The 25,168-nt window shown below is 39.4% G+C and overlaps 1 protein-coding gene across 1 annotated transcript in view; it reads right to left on the minus strand.

The window, feature by feature from the left end:
• Window positions 1–24,760, minus strand: part of MOXD1 (monooxygenase DBH like 1) — a 103,627-nt gene extending 78,867 nt beyond the window's left edge. The window contains exon 1 of the mRNA XM_023230631.2: window positions 24,436–24,760. Coding sequence (XP_023086399.1) covers window positions 24,436–24,699 — 264 coding nt within the window. The 5' untranslated portion in view covers window positions 24,700–24,760. The remainder of the gene's footprint in view (window positions 1–24,435) is intronic.
• Window positions 24,761–25,168: the final 408 nt, after the last annotated feature.

Raw genomic sequence — 25,168 nt, forward strand, 5'->3', positions numbered from 1 at the left:
CATTGTCTATAAAAGTCATACTCAAATAGATGGCATTTGGCATTTTTATTCCTAGCACCTTTGTATGGTAATTATCAAGTGTGCATGTATTTCCCATCCAGGGTACCACATCTAGATTTTCTTTAGTATGTTAAAACCCCAAATTATTGGCAATGCAGAGTCTAACTCACCTTTCTTCACAATGTTAACAATAGCTACAGCTTCTTGTATGCACCAGGCCCTGTTTACACCTATTACATGTATTAACTAAACTAATCTCCAAATCAAATCTATTAGATAAAACTATTTTTCCATTTTACAGATGAAGACATCAAAGAACAAAGAGGCTAAGTGACTTGCCCAGGATTTACAGATAGTAAATGGAAAGGCAGGATTCAAACCCTGGCACTCTGGCCCCAGAGTCTGGATCCTTTTTCACTCTTCTACAGCGTAGTGGCCACTGCTGGCATAGGATGGGTACATTTATTTTTATTTATTTTTTCTGTCTCCAGAAATTAGCTATGTCATTTTTTCACATAAAATGTTACTTTTCTTCTGCCAAAGTTGAGGTTTGTCAAAATTCTTATTTTGAGAACTGGGTTGCAATTGTGAAAGCAATTTAAATGAAATACTCCTGTGAGTCTGTGATTTTCCCATTTTTCATCACATAGATTTTCAATATGTAAATGAAATAACAATGTCTGTAGACAACGAGAAATTTCGATTAGTTAACTATGCCTTTTCACTGAACTCATACTTCATTACATGATCCAAGCAATCAGTTTTTGCAATACAATACAAATTGTAATCAGTTCAAAGAGTAGAATAATTATCCGACTCTTGCAAATATGTTTCCAAAACCATTATTTCCACAAAATATCCAGTTGGTTTGCCAATTTTCCACTCATTCTATTTCCACTCAACAATAGCAACGCCTTCCAGCTATTCCACCTTTTTCTGGCTTTTCAGATAACTCAGTTATTAGAAAATGAGAGAAACTTCGCTCAACTTACGTCGGTGACCCCTTGCACCATCTGCCCTGTGTAATCAAGTGAGTGCTTAATATTTAGAAAAGACAGCTGTCAATTATTTCAAAGTTCTGAACTCTTGGAAAAATGCAGTTGTCTAAAAGAAGCTCATATCTTCAACCTTCCTGAAGGAAAATATGGTTGGATCTTATTTTACATAAAATTTAAATATGAACTAACCTAACCACCATGGTAATTCCACTGTAATTTTTTTCACAGGCTGGATGCAGTGGCTCACGCCTGTAATCCCAGCAATTTGGGAGGCCAAGGGGGTTGGATCACCTGAGGTTAGGAGTTTGAGACCAGCCTGGCCAACATGGTGAAACCCCGTCTCTGCTAAAAATACAAGAACTAGCTGGACGTGGTGGCAGGCGCCTGTAATCTCAACTACACAGGAGACTGAGCTGAGGCAGGAGAATTGCTTGAACGTGGGAGGCAGAGGTTGCAGTGAGCCGAGTCTGCGTCATTGCACTCTAGCCTGGGTGACAAGAGCAAAGCTCCATCTCAAAAAAAAAAAAAAAAATTTTTTTCACATTTTCCAACTTTGAGGTCCTATTTTGGAGGCAGATCTTCAGATTTGATTACTATACACCTTAGTTATCCAAATAATATTATTTAACATGTTTACTTCAGCTGGGTCCTTCTAATGGCTGGCAATCCATGTTAATCTCTTGCTATTTCCTGAAGACACCTCCCAAAACAAATATTCTAAACCTTCTCTATGCAAGATTCTGACATTTCACCACCCTCAGCTTGTGATTACACATCTCAGTTTATTGAGAGAATTTCAGTTATGAGATATCAGAGCTCCCATTTTCATTCTTTTTATCCTAAAAAATATCTACTTCATGGAATAAAAATGACAATAATGATTTTAAAAGAAAGCAGAAAAAAAGAAAAAAAATAAAGAGAAGATAGAATAAATAGAAAATAGATGTCAATGAAATGGACAAACATCACAATAGATTCTACAGACACTAAAATGTTACTAATAATATGCTTATCTTGAAGCCAAATAATTGGATACTTTAGATGAGAAACAAAGTCCTTACAAGACAAAAACCAGCCAAAAGTCATTTAGAATAACAGAGGTACTCTGAATAGCCTTATAATCTACTCATGGGTAAAGACCTTCCTAAGAAAATTCTAGGCCAAGATGCTTTCACTTGGAATTTTACCAAATATTTAAGGAAGAGGTAATACCAACTGTTCACACACAAATTCTTCTAGAAAATGAAAGAGGACAGAACACTTCCTTTTTTTTTTTTTTCTTTTTTTTTTCTTTGAGACGGAGTCTCACTCTGTCGCCCAGGCAGTGGCCGGATCTCAGCTCACTGCAAGCTCCACCTCCCGGGTTTATGCCATTCTCCTGCCTCAGCCTCCCGAGTAGCTGGGACTACAGGCACCCACCACCTCGCCCGGCTGGTTTTTTTTGTATTTTTTAGTAGAGACGGGGTTTCACCATGTTAGCCAGGATGGTCTCGATCTCCTGACCTCGTGATCCGCCTGTCTTGGCCTCCCAAAGTGCTGGGATTACAGGCTTGAGCCACCGCGCCTGGCCACTTTTTTTTTGTTTGTTTGTTTGTTTGTTTTTTTGAGACAGAGTTTCACTCTTGTTGCCCAGTCTGGAGTGCTGGAGTGCAATGGCATGATCTCAGCTTGGCATGATCTCAGTTTACCACAACCTCCACCTGCCGGGTTCCTAATTCTTTTTTTATACCAGCATTACTTTGTCACCAAAATTAAAGATACTACCAAAAAAAGTACACACCATTATTACTCATGGACCTAGATGTGTATTTCCTTAAAAATAGAAATAAAAATATTTCTTAGCAAATAGAAGCCAGCAACATAAAAAAAAATAATACAGCATGATTGTGCAGAATTGTCTTAACATTAGAAAATCAATCAATACGACTTAGCACATCAAAAGTCTAAAAAAGAAAAACCATATGATGAGCCCAATAAATGCAGAAAAAAAACAGTTGATAACATTCATTCACTGCAGAATGTCTCAGTAAACTAGCAATAGAAGGGCACTTCTTCAGCCCTTTAAAGGGCTATAAAACCTATAAAAAACCTACAGCTAACATACCTGATGACAAAAGACTGAATTCTTCCCCCTAAGTTTAGGAACAAGTCCGGGAAACAAAGCAAGGCACATTCTCCACATGGAAAGCCCTACAGGTGATTGTCCACCTTGAACAGTTTATTTCTGTTATTCCCTGGCTGTATTTTGACCTCCCATCCCCTAACTAAGGACTTCAAAGTTCTGTTCTTACAATTATATTTCTGTCTTCATATTTCACCATTTGGGAATCTCATCTGCTCCAACAGTTACAAATCATTACCTTTATTCAGTATCACATATTCAAAAATCTTTTTCACTTGGAAGTCTTATTGTCATTTCAAATGCAATAGATCCAAAATTGTATTCATATTTTACTCGTGTTCCTGAATTTCTTTAATTATATTGCCATTCTCCTAGCTATCTAAATTCAAAACTGTAGTCTTTATTTTCTTTTCTTTTTTGAGACAGGGTCTCACTCTGTCATCCAGGCTGGAGTACAGTGGTGGAAACACAGCTCACTGCAGCCTCATCCTCCTGGGTTCAATTTTATTTCTTGTAGAGACGAGTTTTCACCATGTTGCCCAGGCTGGTCTCAAACTCTTGAGCTCAAGTGATCTGCCTGCCTCAGCCTCCCAAAATTCTGGGATCACAGGTGTAAGCCACCATGCCCGACCTGTAGTTTTCTATAACTTCTTTCCTGTGACTCACATCTCCACACGTAGCCCCTGCTTCTATCAAGTCTTCCTTTGAAAATGAACCTACCTTTTATTTCTATTTCATTTTGACTTCTCCTATCTCCCACAGTCTACATTTACATACTCTGTCATAGTCTTCCTTGAAAAATCACTCTCAGCATGTCACTGCATTTTATTCAACTGTATATAGTACAAAGTCTATAATTTAGAGTCCAGGTTTCCTCACATTGAGCCTAACCTGGCTTTCCAGGTTACCTATTATCAATCTCACCACAGGACCTGTACTAATTGCTCCCTCCAATTACTCTGCCTTTTCCCAGCTCTTTGCTTTTGTTCACATTCTTCTTCCCTATCCCCCACTCTCTTCATTCAACTAAGATATACTCTTCACTAACTCCACCTACTGAATCTCTTTTTTCTGCTAAGGCTCATGCTTCTATTTCCCCTATGAAGTTTTCCTTGATCATTCCAACCAGAAGTGATCAGTCCCTCTCTGAATCCCTATTCCTCTATTTACATTCTCATGTAGCATGCAATCTATTCTAAGCATTGCCTTATCTTGTCAACCATGTGATAATTGCCTAGAATTAAAAAGTTAATCTGAGTATTTCAGTTATAAATTTGGTGCCTTTAGAATACTTATTTACACTGTCAATGGAACAAAAAAAGGGGGAGGAAGAAAATTATTTTCCCATTTGCTCTTAATTATATTTACACATGGTTAAGACCGGATATGGAATGTGTTTAACCAGATGCTAGAATGAGTTTGGGTCTGCATGCTCTGCCATACAGACACATCTGGCACTGAAATCTGGGAATGTTATTGTGACCTTTCAGCCGTTACATGCACATGAATCTTAGGAGGCTGACATTAGTATTCAGAAAAAAGAGTTTATACATGCAACAACTATTTTAAATCCTTTTACACAAGGAGATAATTCCCTAACTATTTTAAGTAAATAAGAAAAAAGAATAGATCAAGCGGGAGAAGTCATGTTTCAGAAGGAATTCTGATGTTAATTTACATCCTCAGTACCCAACACAGTGACTGGCATGTTGGAGATGCTCAAGAAATACATGCACATACTTTGAAAAGGAACATCCTGCTTTTCTTTCTGTTAAATCTAAGGAGATAATTTTGAAAGTAAAAGATAAAACACAAGAACCTATCATCTGATATTCACGGCTTTGTGGTACAGAAATAGTTTAACTTAATGGGACCAAAGTATTCCCCAGTAGTACCTTATTTCTTCTGTCCGTATTAAGAAAATACATGGACTGTAATCAAACACAGCCTTAATGCTGTCAATATTATACAAAAGAAGTGGCATATTGGCCAAACTTAAAAGCACAATTAAATGAAGTAAAAGAAGAGAAAAAGGCAAAAAAAAGAGAAAACAACAACAACAAAAAAACCAAAACTGGGATCTAAACTTCATAGCATTCAACTATTCTTGCCTGGAGGATGAAAAGCAGAAAAGAAAAGAGGGAAATAGAAGGATAAAAAGAAAGCAAGCCACTGGAAGAACAGTCAGCAATAAAACCATCAGTCTTTAAGCAGATTTAGATTGGTTAAAGCTGAAAACAAGTGTTAAATGAACTTAAGTTTCCTGACAGTCTGACAAAAGGATAAATGTTATTCAAGTGGATAATCAATGGATATGTTATTGTGTTACTATCATCCTCTAGGAAAAATACTAGATAATGAAACGGACACAGTAAAACATTGACCAATTAAGAGTTCGAATACGGGTAAAGTCACTTAAAAGTTGATATTCACAAAACCATACTGTATAGTACTTAGGAGATACTTAAGAAAACTTCCTAGATCATTTTCACTACATCTGATTTCACCTTTAGAATTAGAACCAAATGACATTCTCACCCACTTCTCATTTTATTTAGCGAATAGAATCAAATGCAGCCCTATTATGCACTCATGGTAAAGGCCATTCCTCAGCTATCTTCCTACGGTGCTTTATATTCCAGGATTTTAGAAATAAAAATAGAAATGTTGATCACTGTGCACTCTTATTATCGTGGCCTGATATCACAGTCATTATAAAAATGTAATTGTATAATATATGTATTTAACATATCATATATATGTATCATAAATATACAATATTGACAAAAGTCACTCCAATTAAGAATCATTAAAATTAGGCTTTATGTAGGTAAGAAGGACGGAGAGGATTCAGAGAATCATGATTCTGTATAAATTTTGTAAGAATTTAAGAAAAAAACATGTAGATGTTTTTTAAAATGTAAATTAAAAAGCTGATATACGCAAGTCATTCTCACATTTATACAGTATTAATTAGCTGCAAAGCGAAATATACTTGAGGTAATGTTATTCTATACAAATGGCTTTATGTGGATCTCAATCATATTCTAATTCAAATACTTTGATTTAGATCAGCTTCAATATGAATCATCACTGAGGTATGATTTTTGTTTTTGTGGATTATTATGTTGATTATGTATTTAGCTTGTTTATACATTTTTAGATAAAAAATTACTTGTTACACCTGAAAATATGAGTTAATAATTCAATTCCAATAATAAAGCTATTCAGTTGTACCATAGACTATTACTTCTGAAACATGTTGCCACAGGATATTTTTTCTTTTGAACACTTTGTGCTTTGAAAACCGTATGAAATATATACTTGAGGTTTTGGAATGCTGTGTAGCAACAGTAACATAAATTGCCATCAGAAGCTGGTGGTAAGTTGACAACTACTATTTAGCATGATAGCATGAGTACTTGCTGTCACTTCCAAACTGAGATAACATATCCAAAAAACCTTGCTATGACCTCTTGTTTAAAAGCATGATGACACAGATGTTAAATTGATTCCCACTCATTGTCAGTCTATTTTTCTCTCAAATAAAATCTGTGACTGGTGCAGTGTTACACAGGAGGAAGTAAAAACTCTTACGGGTGTAATGAAAGATATGAATAGACCTTGGTTGAGCTTGGAAAACTGAATATAAGCACAGCTGCAGGGAGATTCCTGAGAAAAATGTTACCATCTATCATCATTTTCTTCAATAGGTGCTTGTAGTTTTTCTTTTTCTAAATCTCAAAAGCCTCATTACTTCAAACGTTTGTTTATAATATTAATTTCTATGATAAGTATTATGGTGGTTTAATAATATTGATAGTATAATAATAAATATTTTGTATTAAAGGGAATCTTTGATCCTAAAATATCATCGAGCTGTATAAACAAATTATATAAACACAATCTTCAGAGTTCAATATAAGCTGATCTTAATAAGTTATTTCTTCACTAATCTTAGAAATTTAAGTGGAATGTCAAAATAGAAGGTGCTTACCTTTTAAAAACCACTTCAGATAAAGCTAAAACTGTCTGTGTCTAATAAGGGATCTGTTAAATACCTACCAAAATGCCAAAATATGAACCCTGTAGCTAGTGTTCCAATGAGAAAGATGCCCACCTGAGCAACTTGTTTGTTCTTTAAGTTGTTGTTCACCTAACAACAAACATCCTGAATTTTCTCCCATGCCAACTGTCTCATTTCAGTTGTCACGTAGGATAATGTAATACCTTGCTGTAATTATAGAATCATCAAAGATACAGAATAAAATCAAAATTTTGACTCTTCATTTGGAATAATATATTTCAGTGGAAAAAACAATTTCAGACTACACTATCCGAATAAGATGCTATTTTGCCTTCATCCTATCCCATCACCTTAATTTTTTTTTTTTTTTTTTTTGAGACAGAGTCTTGCTCTGTCGCCGGGGCTGGAGTGCGGTGGCCGGATCTCAGCTCACTGCAAGCTCCGCCTCCCGGGTTTACACCATTCTCCTGCCTCAGCCTCGGGAGTAGCTGGGACTACAGGCGCCCGTCACCTCGCCCGGCTAGTTTTTTGTATTTTTAGTAGAGACGGGGTTTCACCATGTTGGTCTCGATCTCCTGACCTCGTGATCCGCCCGTCTTAGCCTCCCAAAGTGCTGGGAATACAGGCTTGAGCCACCGCGCCCGGCCCATCACCTTAATTTTTTAAAACATTTGGATGACGGCCGGGCACAGTGGCTCACACCTGTAATCCCAGCACTTTGGGAGGCCAAGGCGGGAGGATCACCTGAGGTCAAGAGTTTGAGGCCAGCCTGGCCAACATAGTGAAACCCCCCATCTCTACTAAAAATACAAAAAATAGCTGGTCATGGTGGTGTGCGCCTGTAATCCCAGCTCCTCGGTGGGGTGATGCAGGAGAATCACTTGAACCCAGGAAGTGGAGTTTGCAGTAAGCTGAGATCATGCCACTGCAGTCCAACCTAGGCGACAGAGCGAGATTCTGTTTCAAAAAAAAAAAAAAAAGAATTAACTGGTTATGTCTATTTTTTGCAAGAAATAAAATTTGAAGTTAAAACTAGTTCTTTCCTTTACCCTTCCCTCCCTTTCTTCCTCTCTCCCTTCCTTCCTTCCTTGCTTCCTTCCTTCCTCCCTCCCTCCCTTCCTTCATTTCTTCTGTCCTTTCTTCCTTCAACCCTCCCTCCCTCCCTTTCATTCTTCCTTTCTTCCTCCTTCTCCCCTCTCCTTTCTTTCCCAGCATATACTTTATTGAGTGACTATTCTTCAGACCTTGTATAGGCTTGAGGATACACGACTATACAGGACTGTAGATAACGGAACGTATAGTTTAGTTGTGGGTCGGGGGGTGGGCAGACAATTTCTGAAGAAATTTAAATAATAAAATATCCAACAATGTTTAGATAAATACTTACAGAAAAATAAAACAGAGATAACAGGCGGATCAGAAGGCTATTTCAGGGTGAGCGATCAGAAAAGTCACCACTGAGGTGATGCTACTTAGGCTGAGACCACAATTAGGAACCGTCCATGCAATGTATCGAGAAAGTAGTTTCCAGGAAGAGAGAGTAGCTATTGAAAAGGGCCTGGACAAGAGGTTGGGTTATCCAGTGTGATGAAGCAAATAAAAGCTAGTGGGACTGAATTACAGTGCCCAAAGAGGTCCCTGAGGTTAGCAGAGATCACATGAAGACCCAGACATTGTGATAACTTACATGCCATGGTAGGGAACTAAAGGCAGCAAGTGGCATAATGTATATCTATATCTGTAGCTCTATATTTCTGTGGCTTCCATGTGAAGAATGAGGAGAAGAAGGAATAGGAGTGGTGGTTGGAAGACACTTAGGAGCCTGGCAGTGGTCCTGCAGGTTCAAGCTTGAGTGGTAGTATCACTGGAGAGAGGTAGGCAGGTGTTAGATTTAGTTTCGAGGAAGAGTCAGTAGAACTTGAAGATGGGTTTTATACATTGGGTGAAGGAAGGAGCAGAAAGAAGGATGGCTCCTAATTTTTGACTGGAGCTAAAGCTAACAAGAAGTGCCATTTGTGAGATGGAGAAGCCTGGGAAGGAAACAGGTTGGAGTTAAGTCAGATCAAGTTTCAGATGCCTACCTAGAGGGAAGGCCAGGAGGCAGAGAACATGTCGACTGTTCTTAGGTCAAAGTAATGCACCACTGGGGAGGGGCTCAGGACCTCGGAAACTTCAGCTTTGCTTTTGAAGCCCTCCACCTTCTTTTGAGTATATACCAGTCAGAAAACATTCTTTTCCCTCTTTTAATTATTTTTTTCAGATTTCAAAACTTATATATAACAACTATAGAGAACTCAAAATATACTGAAATTATTATTATTATTAATTATTATTTGAGACACAGTTTCACTCTATCGCCCAGGCTGAAGTTCAGTGACACGATCATGGCTCCTTGCAATCTCCGCCTCCTGGGTTCAAGCGATTCTCGTACCTCAGCCTCCCAAGTAACTGGGATTACCGGTGCCCGCCACCATGCCTGGCTAATTTTTGTATTATTAGTAGAGGCAGGGTTTCACCATGCTGGCCAGGCTGGTCTCAAACTCTCGAACTCCTGACCTCAAGTGATCTGTCTGCCTTGGCCTCCCAAAGTGCTGGGATTACAGGCATGAGCCAGTGCGCCCAACAATATACTGAAATTAAAAACAGGAAAAGAGATGAAATACTCTCATAACCTTTGTAATGATTCAATGTATGTCTATCCAGAGACCAGGCGACCTTCTTGAGGCAGGTGAAAAAACAATATAGACAGTTTTATAGTTGTTAATGGCTTCCCCTCCATTCATTTCTTGAATAACCTGAAAGCGTAAAGGCAAAGTAATTTTAGCATCACACATAAGTTGGAAGATAGGCTGAAGGAAACCTAATTCCAACTCCCACCAAAGGAAAATTTGTCTCAAAAATGTTTTAAGAAATCATCACATAGTATTTAATACTTCCACTGACAATGCTCATGATCTCACAATCTTACAAGGCAACCCACTCAATTTTAATATCTCTGGTTGTCAGAAATGTATTCCCTATAGTAAGCTAAATTCTTCTACTCTTTAATTATATTTATTGGGTCTTCTTTCTTCTGGGGCCTAATAAGTAGGAACTAATCCACCTTTCCTGAGCAAGACTGTCTACTACTACTCCAAAGACAATGACCATGTCTTTCTCATTGTTCTTTCTCCAGGCAAAATATTGCCAGCTGTTTTTCATTCCTCAGGTACTCAGATTTCCCAAGGTTTCAACCATCCTTGTAATTCTTTGATATGCTCCAGTTTATCCACATGTCCATTAAAAGCTGTTTCCAGAAGGAGTCCTCTGGTGTGGTCAGCCTAAGATAGGGTGCTATGTCAATATTACTTCCCTTGACATGAATAGTAGAATTTTAGGCTAATATTGCATTTATCAGTTTGGCAGCCACATTGTATTGAGCTAATACAATATGAGCTAATACGTAGAGCTTTTTCATATGAATTCCAGTTAAGTACAATTTTATACTGTGTACATGCATGGATCATTTTTTAACAGAGTTGTTTAACTTTACTATTATTCCCAATGAATTTTTAACTTTTAGTTTCCTTTTATTATTTTAGAATATCACTATCTTTCAAGTCCTCATTATGTAATCTAATGTAGCCAGTCTATTAATAATGAGTTTGGGGCGGGGCACAGTAGCTTACACCTGTAATTCCACCACTTGGAGAGGCCGAGGCTGGTGGATCACTTGAGGTAAGAAGTTTGAGACCAGCCTGGCCAACATGGTGAAACTCCATCTCTACTAAAAATACAAAAATTAGCCAGGTTTGGTGGTGCACGCCTGTAATCCTAGCTACTCTGGAGGCTGAAGCAGGAGAATCATTTTAACCTGGGAATTGGAGGTTGCAGTGAGCCAAGATCATGCCACTGCACTCCAGCCTGGCAAAAAAGTGAAACTCCATCTAAAAAAAAAAAAAAAGAGTTTGGGGTATGGGTTTAAAATATTAATGATTACAATTAACTCAACTTTATTAGTGCATCCTCTATAAGGACATAGTGAGAAACCCTGCAAAATAAAAAGTCACTCAGATGCACCTATATTTAATACCCTAATCTACAGGTCCAGCAAATCAAATGCAAAATAAAATGTAGTCTTGTATAATCTGTGTGTACTGAAACCATGCCGGTCTCTGGTCATTAATGATTACAAGGTGTTCACAAACCAATTACTTCAAGTTTCACTTCGAAGTTTTTTCAAAAATTATTATAATCTCTCCTACCTATACATTCAGTGCAGACCTTTTCCCTAAGTTCAAAAGCTGGAATATTTGTCTTCATCTGGTCTTTCTGACCATCCTCTCATTACGCTAAGCAATTGCTTCATCATAATATCTTGTATTTATTAAATATTTTCAGTGTGTCACACACTCTACTAAGAGTTTTACATGCCTATTTCATTTAATCCTCATGAAAGCCCATGCATTAAATATGATCTCCCTTCTTCACAGAAAGAAACTGTCACTTAGGTTAAGGAGTTTGCCAAGGGCCATACAATGAATAAGTAGCAAGCAGTGCAGGGATTCACACCCAGTCTAGAAGATTTCCTGCTCTTCACTTCTCAGCAGATATTTCTTGAATACCTGCCAACCACATGGAATTATTCCTGGTACCTCTAGAAGATTTGGCAGCATTGACACAGTCATCAACTTGCAAATGTTCCTTCCATACTCTAATAAGATACTAATTATCCACCACTGCTGTTACTCTTCCTCCTCCTCCCTCTGCAACTATAGCTTGAGGGCATTTCACTGCTTATTAGTAACCTTGGAGAATGAAAAGGAAAGGGAAAGGGTATCTATTTACATAACTGGAAAGACGCTGGAGAATTTTTCAGAATAAAAAGGGGGTCCATTTTGTTACTGTTAATTCTAATAAAAGATTTTGTAGAAGAATACTTCTCTTGGCTTAAATACAAGCCTAGAATTACCTAGGACTTTCATTTACTAATGAAATGAAATAACATTGCTTTGACGCCCTGTGACCACACACAACTGTTAAATTTTAAACTCTGTGTGTGCAGTTATTAGTGTTGCTTAGAAATAGAGCAGCTGGTACTGGTTGACAAAAGGTGTGTAGGAATGGGAGAGGGTTATGAGGATGAAAGAAAGCCTCCTAGTTCAGAAAATTTTGAAACACACCTCTACTCTCAGTTCAACAATTGTTGTCTCAGTCCATAAATTATTATTATTATTATTTGGGGGACAGAGTCTTGCTCTGTTGCCCAGGCTGGAGTGCAGTGGTGCAATCACAGCTCACTACAGCCTCAAACTCCTGGCTTCAAGTGATCCTCCTGCCTCAACCTCCCGAGTAGCTGGGATTGTAATTGTGAGTCACTGTGCCCAGCCTTCACTATATAAATTAGTGAAAATACTTACCCATTAAGCTTATCCTAGAAGAGTTTCCATGTCAGGAAAACCCAGCTTATTTTCCTATCTTAAAAAATAATCTTAAATGTGCAAGCACATGCTAGCCCTTGCTTAAAACATCAGATGGTCACTCTGAATGGCTGTGTAAGGGAATCTTGCTTTGTATCCCCATGTCCTATGCCTGGAATTTTCCATGCTTCTGCAGGTTGAGTTGCCTGATTCCCACCAAAGAACCTAACCACATAAGGTCAGTAGTTACTGTACTTGCCCCACACTGGAATCAAAGGAGAAACTTGAAAAATATATTAATGCCTGTGTCCACCTCCCAAGGATTGTGCTTTGACTGGTGGGGGACGGGGTTGCCTGGGCACTGGAATTATTAAAACATCTCCAAGTGATTCTAATGCGCAGATGAGCTTGAAATTTTGACATAGGAATAAAAAGTATCTTTCCCAGTTCTCATTTCTCTATTAACTCTGACTGCTCATGACTGGACTGCAGTCTGCCATAGCATGAACTCATCTTGGCCCTATCCAAAAGGATCTGGGTCTCCCAAGTACCAGGAGGCCTAGTGTCTATCTGGTTACATCTATCATGAGTTTCCTTTTATAAGTGAGATTTCAATGTATAAACTTCATAGGGAAAAAAAGGCAGAAATTTAGTTTTTCCTAAGAAATTTGAGATTTCAAAGTTTTAGTTTAAAAATTGCATGAAAGATGGAAATCTTCCCCAGATATAAATTTTTTGTTGATCTATCTTCTCAAAGGCCTTTAGCTCTCTAATATTATTGAAGATGAGAAAGAATACAGAACATAAGAGAAATACATCCACACCTAGTACTAAGAAAGAAACTTCTATAAAATCACCAAGTCTCTAGATCAAAGCTTGAAAGACTCTAGTTGAGCTTACTAAACATCTGTGTAACAATCCCACAGAAATAGAAAAGAGAGCTCATGCGGTTCAGACACATTTGAAAAAACATTAATTATATTTTTCTCAGGTAGGTAGTTTCCTGTATTCAAGGTCTACTGAGTTATTTGATGCCCATGCCATATAATCTTCTTCATAGTACATAATGCTTTGAATTGTACACACTATGGTTAACGTCGAAAGACAATCTTCAAAACTTGGGACACTTGTTTTCTTTCATGTTTTGAGTATCAGCACCCTAATCTCAAATAACCACACAGACACACTGCTTATCATGTCACTCCATTTTAATTATCTGCACAGCACTTAGCACTTTCTGATGTTTCTCTTGCTTATTTGTTTACTGCTGCCACCCCCCCACCACAATACGGACTCCTTGATACCAATGGTTTTATCTCATTCAATATCATGTCCCCAGCATCTAGAAGTGTTCAATAAATATTCAGTAAATATTCAGTAAATGAACATTCCAACATTCTGAGTATCTTCCTGAAACAGTCAAATGACAGCCACAGACGATTTCCATGCTGTGTGACGTGGAGCCCCAGGTTTATACACCTACGAAATGAGAGTAATAAGATATTGACCTCACAGGACTATCATGAGAATTGCATGAGGACACACTGTAAGGACTTATCACAAGGTATCACAATGATGAATGAAAAATCATAAACATCACATTATGGAAATGTGTAAGTGTGCCATTTATAGTGTAATAAAAGCAGTAAGAGAAATGCCATGATTTCATTTTATGAATTTGTTTAAAATGTATCTGATTATACATGTTCTTTCACTATTTAGGAGGAAAATTAACATATGTTTTTATGTAAGTTACAGTTTGCTTTCAGGAGAAGAAGACCACCAAATTGGGCCTCAGAGGAATAAATCCAGGCTGCTGATCTGTATGGCCCTAGTAAGCCATTTAACAGTTACCTAAGGTTTGGTTTTCTCACCTGAAACATTGAGGGGAGAGGCAAGGAACAGTAGGAGGTTTGAGGGCAATCGACCAAAGTATGAGCTCTTAAGAGGCAGCGAGTAAATACACAAAACATCAATATTTAGCTCATAAAAGCAGGAATGGTGTCAAGATTTTCTCACAATGTTTGGCTAAATTAGATGAATAAGACAGACCTTCATAATAAATTAAATCTGATCCATACATTACTCGTATGATATTCAGACATATGATCCCTAGCTTACAGTTAATAAAAATTATCCGTTTGAAATTATTTTTGCAGACATTTTTGTGTGTATGCTATATGGTGTCCTTATGAACAGCTTTTTTCCCTACTGAAATTTAACAAGTTAAAAAGAATTAGATTTAGAAGAAGCTTCCTGGAGAAAGGTTTTTCCTGTTTAAAAGTTATTTACCAGTTATTTTTTTAAGTTACAATGAAAAGCATTGTGAGTCATCCATATGCAGTTGTTTTTATTACATATGGATCAAATACTTCCAGAAACATGACAATGTGTAATAAATTCATCCCTTTCACCAGTAACTTTATTTTAACAAGGCTCTATTACAAACGAAAAATCAATAAACTACCATTCAGTTTCTTTGAAGTAGACTCTTGCCTCTCCTTCCAACACTCCAGAAATATGCCATCGGTTGCCTAAAGCCTTGAACTTTGTTTGTCAATTCAGGTGCATTGTTTCCTTGATGGTTAGGTCTGCCTGTTTCCTCGGGCTAATTATGAAATCATCTGCTCTGCCAGTGAGAAGCATACAGCTGAAGAGCATCATCCTGTGTTCCAGCATTACTCTGGAGCATGTGTCCTTATTACTAATGCACAAAGCATGACGCTTGGAGAGGTCCCTTCGTTGTCTGGAAATCGGGGGGCATAATCCGAAGACTTATAAATATCTCTTAACAAAGCACCAGCTGAGCTGCGTCAGGGTTGCACACTCTCTTCATCTGTCCCTTACAGCCTTTCAATTTGCTTTCCAAACATTTCTTTGTTGCTGTTGGCTGGGGTGTGCTTAAAAGAAGCACATCGTTAACCACAAAGAATGCTGGCTGTTTTCTGTGATTTCAAATCAGGTCCAAGCACTTCCTCAGCAAGTGGCCCAGCAGCAATTACGCTGCTGCTGAAGATACTTCACATCACAGAAGGCCTCAGTTTTTGAGACAAGCAAGCAAGGTTTACATATGTTTCAGCCTCCATTCACCGGCAATTTATACCCCCATAAGAAGGGTGAATCAATTTTTGTGCAAATTCAACAGGCATATTCAACAACGTAGCTCTCTTCTCTAATTCACACAAACTCAGCATTCATCAGCTGCATTACTTGCCTCAAATGGGCACTCACAGTTGCTAAATGATTCGGGTGGGGGTAGAGTTGCTCTGTGTCAAAAAGGGGCAAACAACAAGGAAAGGACATGAATCCTTCAGGGCAATGAGAGTTGAGCTGATTCACTACGACAAAATAGTGAGGTTCTGAAAAGCCAGTGCAAAAGGAGATGGCTTCCCACCTCACCCCGGCACTTCTGTGAAAGACGGTGTAGAAACTGACCCTGGCAGCATTCAAGGGAAACGTTTCCACAAGCATGAGCTGCTCCAGAACAACTTATCCAATAGATTATGCTGAGATAGGCTTCACTTTACAACCACATTTCTCTCTTTCTTTCCCATTTTGATCATACCTGTTAATATCCTCTTTGCAGAAATATCTCCAGAAGGAGTCAGAAAGATTAAAATGGGCAGTGCAAATTTCCATATGCCAGGTCCCTGGATATAGTTTTAAAGGGCCTGTGGCCTTAAGTAAAATCTGATTTCTTAACTCCACAAGTCCGCAGGTAAATGTCACACTGCCCTCTGGAGGTAGTCTCATTGGATCTAACCCTGAATTAGTGATTGCCAACTACTGAAAAATACATGGTTGCTGAATTTCGAAAGTCTTCTTCTAGGGTGGAGAGGGTATGGAATAGTAGGACAGTTGAAAAATTATCAACTGCTTCCAACTCCCTGTGAGTGGAGTGTGTGTGTGTGTGTGTGTCAGAGAGAGAAGGGGGTGGGAAGGGAAAGGAGAATAAGTAAAGACTGCTCCCAATTTCAGTAGCGCCAAGATAGAATGGATGCCTGTAGACAGGTACTCAAAAGTGGTAGTAGGGAATCTTCAAGATGGCTGACTAAATGCATCTGGTACTCACCTTTCCAGGGAGATGAGCTAAAATAGCAATTAGATAATCACATTTTGAATAGATCATCTGAGACAGAATACTGGAATTCAACAGAGAAGTGATGGGAAGCACTGAAAGCAAGGAAGAAGAAGGAGGCAAGGAAGCCAGCTTGGCTGGGATCAGCTGGGAGCCTGGAGAGGCTCCTTAATGTGAGGAAAGGGTAAGTGAGAGACACCAAGTGGTCCACATTCCTGCCACAGAATTCTACAATGCTAGCCATAGGAGAGCCCCTGGACTCTCATGGGCCCTAAGACTCATAGAGAACTGCCTGAAGATCACACGACGGCATTGCTCTAGAGAAGGAGCTCATGCTGAGTCCTACAAACCCCCAAGTCCTAAGCAGCTGCAGCACAGTGCCATTATGAAAGCCCTGCCCCAGACACAATGTGTCCTGCCTGGGGGCCCAAGAGACCCTGCACCTCCATATCCGTGGAGCCCAACTGACACTCATCACTCCCAGACACCACTGTTGGGCTGAGGCAGGAACCACTGGAAGTGACCTTGCCACCCCAACAAAAAGGCAGCTGTACATTTTCATGTGCCATCTGCAGGACTAAGGACCAGCTCGCCCAGTTCATCATGGACATCACCAAACCAGCACTGACGATGTGGGTTCCAGAAAGTTGTCCCACCACAGCTACTGCCATTGCCACAGCATACCTGCTACCCAGGAGCATGATAACCTGCCCACCCTCCTGACCCACCCTGATATTCCCAACACCTAGAGAGGCTAATGCTCAACCCACTGCTGCCACCACTGAGGCCCAAAGATTGGCCCACCTAATGTCCTAGTTCCCAGCAAAACTTCACCACAACCTCCACTAATAATCACACCCTAAACCACTGAGGAAATCACAGACACCACTGACACTGTTTACAGCTGGAAAAATTACACAGAGACTATACAACCACCCACACCTAGAGTCAAGGCCAAAGTGCCCTACCCAGCCAACACCATAGATAAATCTTCAAAAAATGTCATCCCCTATGAAAGCAAATTCAAAAAATTGGAGCGACCGTAACATCAGATGCACAAATGATAAATGTAAGGACACAAGAAACATGAAAAAATAAGGAAATACGATATCTCCAAAGGCACACTATAATTATCCAGCAACAGATTCTCATCAAAAAGAAATTTAAGAAGTACCCCCCAAAAAAGAATTCAAAATATTGATTTTAAAGAAGTTCAGTGAGACACAACAGAATACTGAAAAATAATGCAAAGAAACCAGAAAAGCAATTCAGTAAATAAATGAGAAATTTACCAAAGAGGTAGATGTCATAAAAAAAGAACCAACAAATTCTACAATGGAATAATTCATTGAATTAAATACAAAATACATTCTAAAGCTTCAACAATAGATTAGATGAAGCAAAAGAAAGAATCTCAGAACTTGAAGTCAGGTATTTTGAAATAACTCAGACAAAAATAAATAAAAAGGATAAAAAAAGAATGAGCAAAGCCTATATGACATCATAAAGTGACCAAGTATTTGAATTTAGGATCTGAGAAGGTGAAGAGAAAATGAAGGAGTTAGAAAATCTATTTAACAAAACAACAGATAAAAACTTTCCAAGTCCTGCAAAAAACTTTAGACATCCAGAAACAAGAGGCTCAAAGGTCTCCAAATAGATACAATTCAAAAAGTTCTTCTTCCCAGCACATTATAGTCAAAATATCAGAAGTCAAAAACACAGAGAAAACTCAAAAAAGCAAGAGAAAAGCATCAAGTCACTTATAAAGCTACCCCTATCAGACTAGACTAATAGCAGAAATCTTATAGACTAGGAAAGAAAGGGCTGATATATTCAAGATGTTGAAAAGAAAAAAAAAACTGCCAACCAAGTATACCATACCCAGAAAAGTTATTCTTCATAAAATGAAAGAGAAATGAAGTCTTTCCCAGACAAGCTAAAGCTGAGGGAGTTTATCACCACTAGACCAGATCCACAAGAAATGCCAAGGGAGTCCTACACCCAAAAGTGAAAGAACAATATCTAATATCATTAAAACACATGAAATATAAAAACTACTAGAGCAAACATACAAAGAAGGAAAAGACTAGAATGTTACCACTACAGAAAAATCACAAAACCACAATAATGAAAAATAAGAGAGTAAGAAAGGAACAGAAGATACACAAAACAACTAGAAATCAATTAATAAAATACGAGGAATAGCTCTCAGATATCAATAATAATCCAGAATGTAAACAAATTAAAGCTTTCACTTAAAAATACAGACTGGCTGAATGGATTAAAAAACATGACCTGACTATACACTGCTTTCCATACTCATCTCACCTGTAAAGCCACATAGTAACTGAAATTAAAGGATGGAAAAAGAACTTCCATGCAAACAAAAATCAAAAGTGAGCAAGAGTGGCTATGCTCATATCAGGTAAAATATACCTTAAGTAAAAAACACTAAAAAGTGACAAAGAAAGTCATCATGTAATGATAAAGGGATCAACTCAGCAAGAGCTGCATGCATATTTAGAGATACAACAATTCTAAATATATATGCACTCAACACCAAAACATCCAGATCTATAAAGCAATTATTATTAGATCTAAAGGGAGTGATAGACTCCAATGCAGTAATAGTTAGGAACTTTAACAGCCCACTCTCAGCATTAAACAGGTCATCTAAACAGAAAATTAACAAAGAAACATTGGATTTACATTGCACATTAGACTAAATGGACCTAACAGACATTTACAGAACATTTCATCCAACAGCTACAGAATATACATTCCTCTCATCAGCACATGCAACATTCCTTAGGACAGCCCATATGTTAGGACACAAAACAAGTCTCAATAAATTTTAAAAAATCAAAATCATATCAAGTATCTTCTCAGACCACAATGAAATAAAACTGGAAACCAATAACAAGAGGAACTTTGGAAACTGTGCAAATACATGAAAATTAAACAACATACTACTGAATGACCACTGGGTCAAGAAAGAAATTAAAGAGGAAATCAGAAAAATTCTTAAAACAAATAAAATGGAAACATAACATATCAAAACCTATAGGGTGCAGTAAAAGCAGTGCTAAGAGGAAAGTTTATAGCAACAAACACTCACATCAACAAGTAGAAAGATTTCAAATAAACAATCTAATAATTCACCTAAAAAAACTGGAAGAACAAGAAAAACCACACCCAAAATTAGTAAGAGAAAATAAATAATAAAGATCAGAGCAAAACTAAACAAAACAGAGACAAAAAAATACAAAGGATCAACAAGTTTGTTAAAAGATTAACAAACTTGATAACTTACTAGAATAACCAAGAAAAAAAGAAAGAATACCCAAATAAAATCAAAAATGAAAAAATAGACAAGTATAACTGATACCAAAGAAATGCAACAGATTATCAGGGACTATTATGAACAACTATACACTCACAAACTAGAAAACCTAGAGGAAACAGATAAATTCCTTGACTCATACAACCTACCAAGACTGTATCAAGAACGAAAAAACCTGAATAGACCAATGATGAGTAATGAGATTGAATCAGTAATAAAAAGTCTCTCCCAACATCGAAAGTCCAAGACTTGGGGCTTCACTGCTGATTTCCCATGTGACTGTCTTCCAACGTGATGTTCAGATAGAGTCTACATTCCCTCTTGAATCTAGTGGGCTTGTGACCACAGCGAAAGACTAAGTCATAGAAGGCTATACAGTTTCCACCTGGCCTCTTGGTTCCCACTTGGGACCTGCCACTATGCTGTGACGAAGTCAAGCAGCCACACAGAGAGGCTATGATCCTGCCACAGCACCAGGCAAGGTCCCTGCCCAGAGCCAACATCAACTGCCAGCCATAACTTCAAGGAAACAAGGCTTCATATTCTTCCAACCACCCACCTTGGAGTTGTCCCCACCAAATTTCAGACTTGTGAGCAAAAGAAATTTGTCATTGTGTTAAGCTACTCTGTATGGAGATGGTTTGTTACACAAAAATAGACAACCAAAACAATGGGCAAGGCCCCTAATACTGTACCCATTTCCTGGCACAGAATAGAACTGGCCTAAAAAGAAATGGGACTTGCCTCTCTGCCTTTCATGAATTTTCATTACTTGGGTTGATTCTTTATTAATATTAGACTTTCTCTCGGAGTCCCAGATTAGGCTGTCTATGAGATATATCCCAGTTGAAATTGTGTGTGTGTGTGTGTGCACGTACACTATATGATGGTTGAATTGCTGCCAGTATTTAGTAATTAGACGATTTTTATATAAACACACACACACAGAGAGAGAAAGAGTAGAGAGAATCTAAATTTTTGTCTTCTCTCAAAAAAAAGAACAAACAGAAGATCTGGCAATATTGGATTTACATTCCCTTTTAACAGTAATTCACTCACAAAACCCCCGGTTCCCTAGGTGCCATCTCCTCTCGGTTGCATTACATCCTGCCTGTTCCATTCAAGCTCTCATCACTCTTTTCTTTTTCTCATTTTTTAATTTGTATCAATGTATGGGTTACAAGTACAGAGTCTTTACACACGGAGATTGCATAGTGGTGAAGTCAGGGCTTTTAGTGTATCCATAACCCAAATAACATACATTGTACCAAATAGTAATTTCTATTCCTCCACACCTTCCCACTCCTTCACGCTTTTGAGTCTCTATTGTCTATCATTCCACACTCCACATCCTTGTGTACACATTATTTATTTCCCACTTATAAGCAAGAACATGCATCTAGCTTGTTTCACTTAAGATAATGGCCCCCAGTCACTCTTAGATTTATTTCCTGACATCTATAGACAATTGGGCCTGTGACCTCTATTAAGACAATGATTCTCTACCTGATTGATAAAAATTTACACTTACATAGTTCTCAAGGAGTTAACACCCTTTTGAAAAGAAGAGTTTAATATAATTAGAAAATAAAACTCAGAATAATTTTTAAAAACTAAAGTTTTAGTTTAAAATTAAATCTAAAAGGATAAAATAAAATATATGCAAAAAAGTCACATGATGAGGTGACTAGGATAGCAACTTACGTTACTATCATACACCCTGATGTAAATGTCCAACTCTTAGTGGCTGCTGTGCATATATTGATGCCCCAGAAGCCAGTGTTTTTTGTGTCATTTTTCTATACAAATGTTGTTCTCACCGGGGGCAAAATTGCATAAAACATAAAGTCTACAGTAGAATCAAATATGCTACATTTAAGAATCCTATTTATGGTCAGGCACGGTGGCTCACGCCTGTAATCAATCCCAGCACTTTGCAAGGCCAAGGCGGGTGGATCACCTGAGGTCAAGAGTTTGAGACCAGCCTGGCCAACATGGTGAAACCCCGTCTCTACTAAAATACAAAAATTAGCCTGGCGTGGTGGCAGGCGCCTGTAATCCCAGCTACTTGGGTGGCTGAGGCACGAGAATTGCTTGAACCTGGGAGGTGGAGGTTGCAGTGAGCTGAGATCGCACCACTGCACTCCAGACCGGGTGTGCGACAGAGCGAGACTCCGTCTCAAAAAAAAAAAAAAAAAAAAAAAAAAAAAAGAGAGAGAGAGAGAATCCTATTCACTTTTTGGTATAGTTGCTGAAAATACCCTTCTCACACTAGTGTATGAAGAATCTTAAATAGTTTCTAGAGAGGAGATTGAATTTCGAGCATTGGAGAATGGAATCATTCTGCCTGAATAATAAAACTGAAATTGATACATTTATTTCATTTATAGTATTTGGTGTATTTCATCTTATTAAACAGATTTTAAGTAAACTGTCTTTCCATTCAGTCAAATAGCATAATTTTAATGCATTTTATATGTCCTAAAATGAGTAGAATGTTTAGGGAAATGGAATGGTAAAATACGTCAGCCAAATAAGAAAATGATCATCCTTGACATGTAAAAACAATGTTATTTCCTTAGTAATAAAAATGGAGGTGAAATCCTATTTATTGCTCATTAAATGTATTGAGAATGCAGCCAGTCATAATTTATCTCATAGTGATGTGTATTCACTAATTACTTTAAGAAAATGTCCATGTTTGAAAATCAATCTAAAGAGTACTTAACTAAGTCCTATGCAATCTTTATGAAGAACCACCAACAGGGTGAAAACACTGAGTTTAACCAAGTTCATCTTTGTGGTGGGCCTATTATGGCACTTTGAATCAGAATTCTACTCGAGACCTTTCATTTGACATACAATTGGGTGGGCTTTCTAGAAATGCTACTCTTTGGGGGAAAATAATACTGAGTTAATATTCAAAGTGTGTCCCCTTTTATAATATTAGTATAATAATAGTTACTCTCCCTTTTGTAGAATATGCAAGGAGAGTTAAGGGGCATACTATACTCTTTGCCCTAAACAAACAGTCAAAATTTCTTTTTTAAGAAAATGTTAAATAGGTATTTATATAAGGTATTGTCTACTTTATATCACAGGAGAGTAAGTCATTCCCCTAGTGAGGCCTGCGTTTGTGGTCAAATACTTGGTTCATAAAGTTAATGTCTGAGATGCTGCAGGAGGAGAATATTTATACATCAGTGACTTCAGCAGAATGCAATCCTCATAAAACTTTATTTTATTGGAGTTGTAAAGTTACTTATTTGGGGGAAAAAACGATTAATTTATGAAAAAGTAGACAATAGAGTGGTTTTGAACTTTTTATTTTTGTCACTTTATTTCCTGCCAGAGTTAACAGCTCAGTGCCAGAATCAGGGTTCAAATTTGATGGTATATCTCAGTCGAAAAGGTGTGGAAATCTAACTGAGAACTTGGGGATAAAATTACTAAGAAGTGCATTCTAAATCCACCGAGAACACTGATTTAAATACTATTATAAAGCCTTAATGCAATGCCAGAACAATTCGGAGTTTTCATCTGGATCAAGATACTTTTAGCAAAGCGCAACATGTTCGGATGAATTTTTTTGAGTAACAAAGCGTGTACATTCACCATCATCCAAACATTGGTCACGATCAAACAAGGATGTCCAGGAAACCTAACCGCCTAATCATTCTGGTCATCTCACAATCTCCTTCTTCCTTTTTTTTTTTTTTTTTTTTTCTATTTAGTAAGGCACCCATGAACAGGCAAGGTGGTTACTTAGGCTCCTTCAAAGCAATCAGCAGCGGTCAAATTGACTTTGTTGGTTATTAAAGTAAGCCAAAGTTTTGCCACTTCATAGGATATTTTGCCTGGGGACCTTCGATTTTGGTCTCTAAATGTGGCTTCCTGAACAGCTTTCGGAATAGTAAAGTCCCTAAGCGATTCTTAGGGACCCTTCATTCTTCTGGAGAATGGTGTAGCTGACATCAGCCCCGCGCCTGGGGGCTCCAAAATAGCCACAATTTGGGAAGTTCTGAGATTTCTACTCCTAGACACCAAGTCCGCGAAGTGCTAAAGCGCTCTGTCCCCTCCCTCCTCTGAGAGCTGTCCCGGTAGGTCCCCAAAGCCAAAGCCTAGGTCATTCTCCCTTCCCATCAGGGATGAAGGGGGGTGTGTTGCAGGTGTGTAGACTAGGGGCGGGGGGCCTCTATTAAGTGGGGCGCTGGGGACAGGAAAGTGTTCAAAGAAGGAAACCTGCCTGGGGTCACCCGGGCTCGGCTTCCCTACCGCGTGCCTTTTTGGGGTCCGGGAGCGCAGGCGCTGCCCGCGGAGGTGAGAGTGAGCGTGTCTGGGGGCGCCGGGCTGCGCCGGCTAAGAGGGAGCTGCGGGTCCCGGGGACGCTCCGCACCTGCGCCCTCGCTGGGGTCCGGATGGGACCGGGCTCGGCCGGGGGAGCTCCGGGAGGAGACGCGCTTACCTGGAGGTAGGGCCGCCCGTGGGCCACCCCGCCCACGACGATGTCGGCGGACGCCATGGCCCCGGTGGGCGAGAAGCCGAAGCCCACGTAGCCTGCAGTGCGCACCTGGAGGCGGAAGGCGATCTGGCTGCCCCTCTGGCTCCAGTCCAGCCAATACTTGCCCTCCGAGTCCAGGAGGGTCCGGTGCGGGTAGGTCCGGCCCGAGACCCCTGCCGCCACCCGGGGGAGCAACCCCCACAGCAGGAGCAGCGGCCAGCAACACATCCTCGGGCGCCTCCTGCCCGCCGGTACCGGCCTCCAGCCGCTGGGGAGTGAGGAGCAGAACGAGGAGCGGCGGCGGCGAGCGGGAGCCCAGGGACCGCCCCTCGGGCCGGCCGCGCGCCCGCCCGGGAGGGGCAGGACCCGCTCTCCCCGCCCCGGGCGGCCTGCAGGGCGCGCCCCGTCCCGTCCCGTTCCGTCCCGTCGGGTCCGCGCCCTGCCAACTCTCACCCTGCCCGGCCCTTCCAGCGGATCCACCTGCCGCCCCCGACCCCTTACTTGGTCCCCGAAGTCGGGGTTCGGTGGGAAGGAAAGCGAGGGGCTTACCGGAAAGAAAGGGAGGAGGAGGCAGACGCCGAGAGAGGAGAAAAGGGGGCCAGAGGCAGAAGGAAAAGGAGGAGGGCGAGAGAATCCTACAGCGGGAAGAGCGTGGGCTCTGCGGGACGTGGGCGAGAGGTTCCCGGGGAAAGAATGG

The sequence above is a fragment of the Piliocolobus tephrosceles genome, chromosome 5 (genome assembly GCF_002776525.5).
Source record: "Piliocolobus tephrosceles isolate RC106 chromosome 5, ASM277652v3, whole genome shotgun sequence".
In the NCBI taxonomy this organism is placed as follows: Eukaryota; Metazoa; Chordata; class Mammalia; order Primates; family Cercopithecidae; genus Piliocolobus; species Piliocolobus tephrosceles.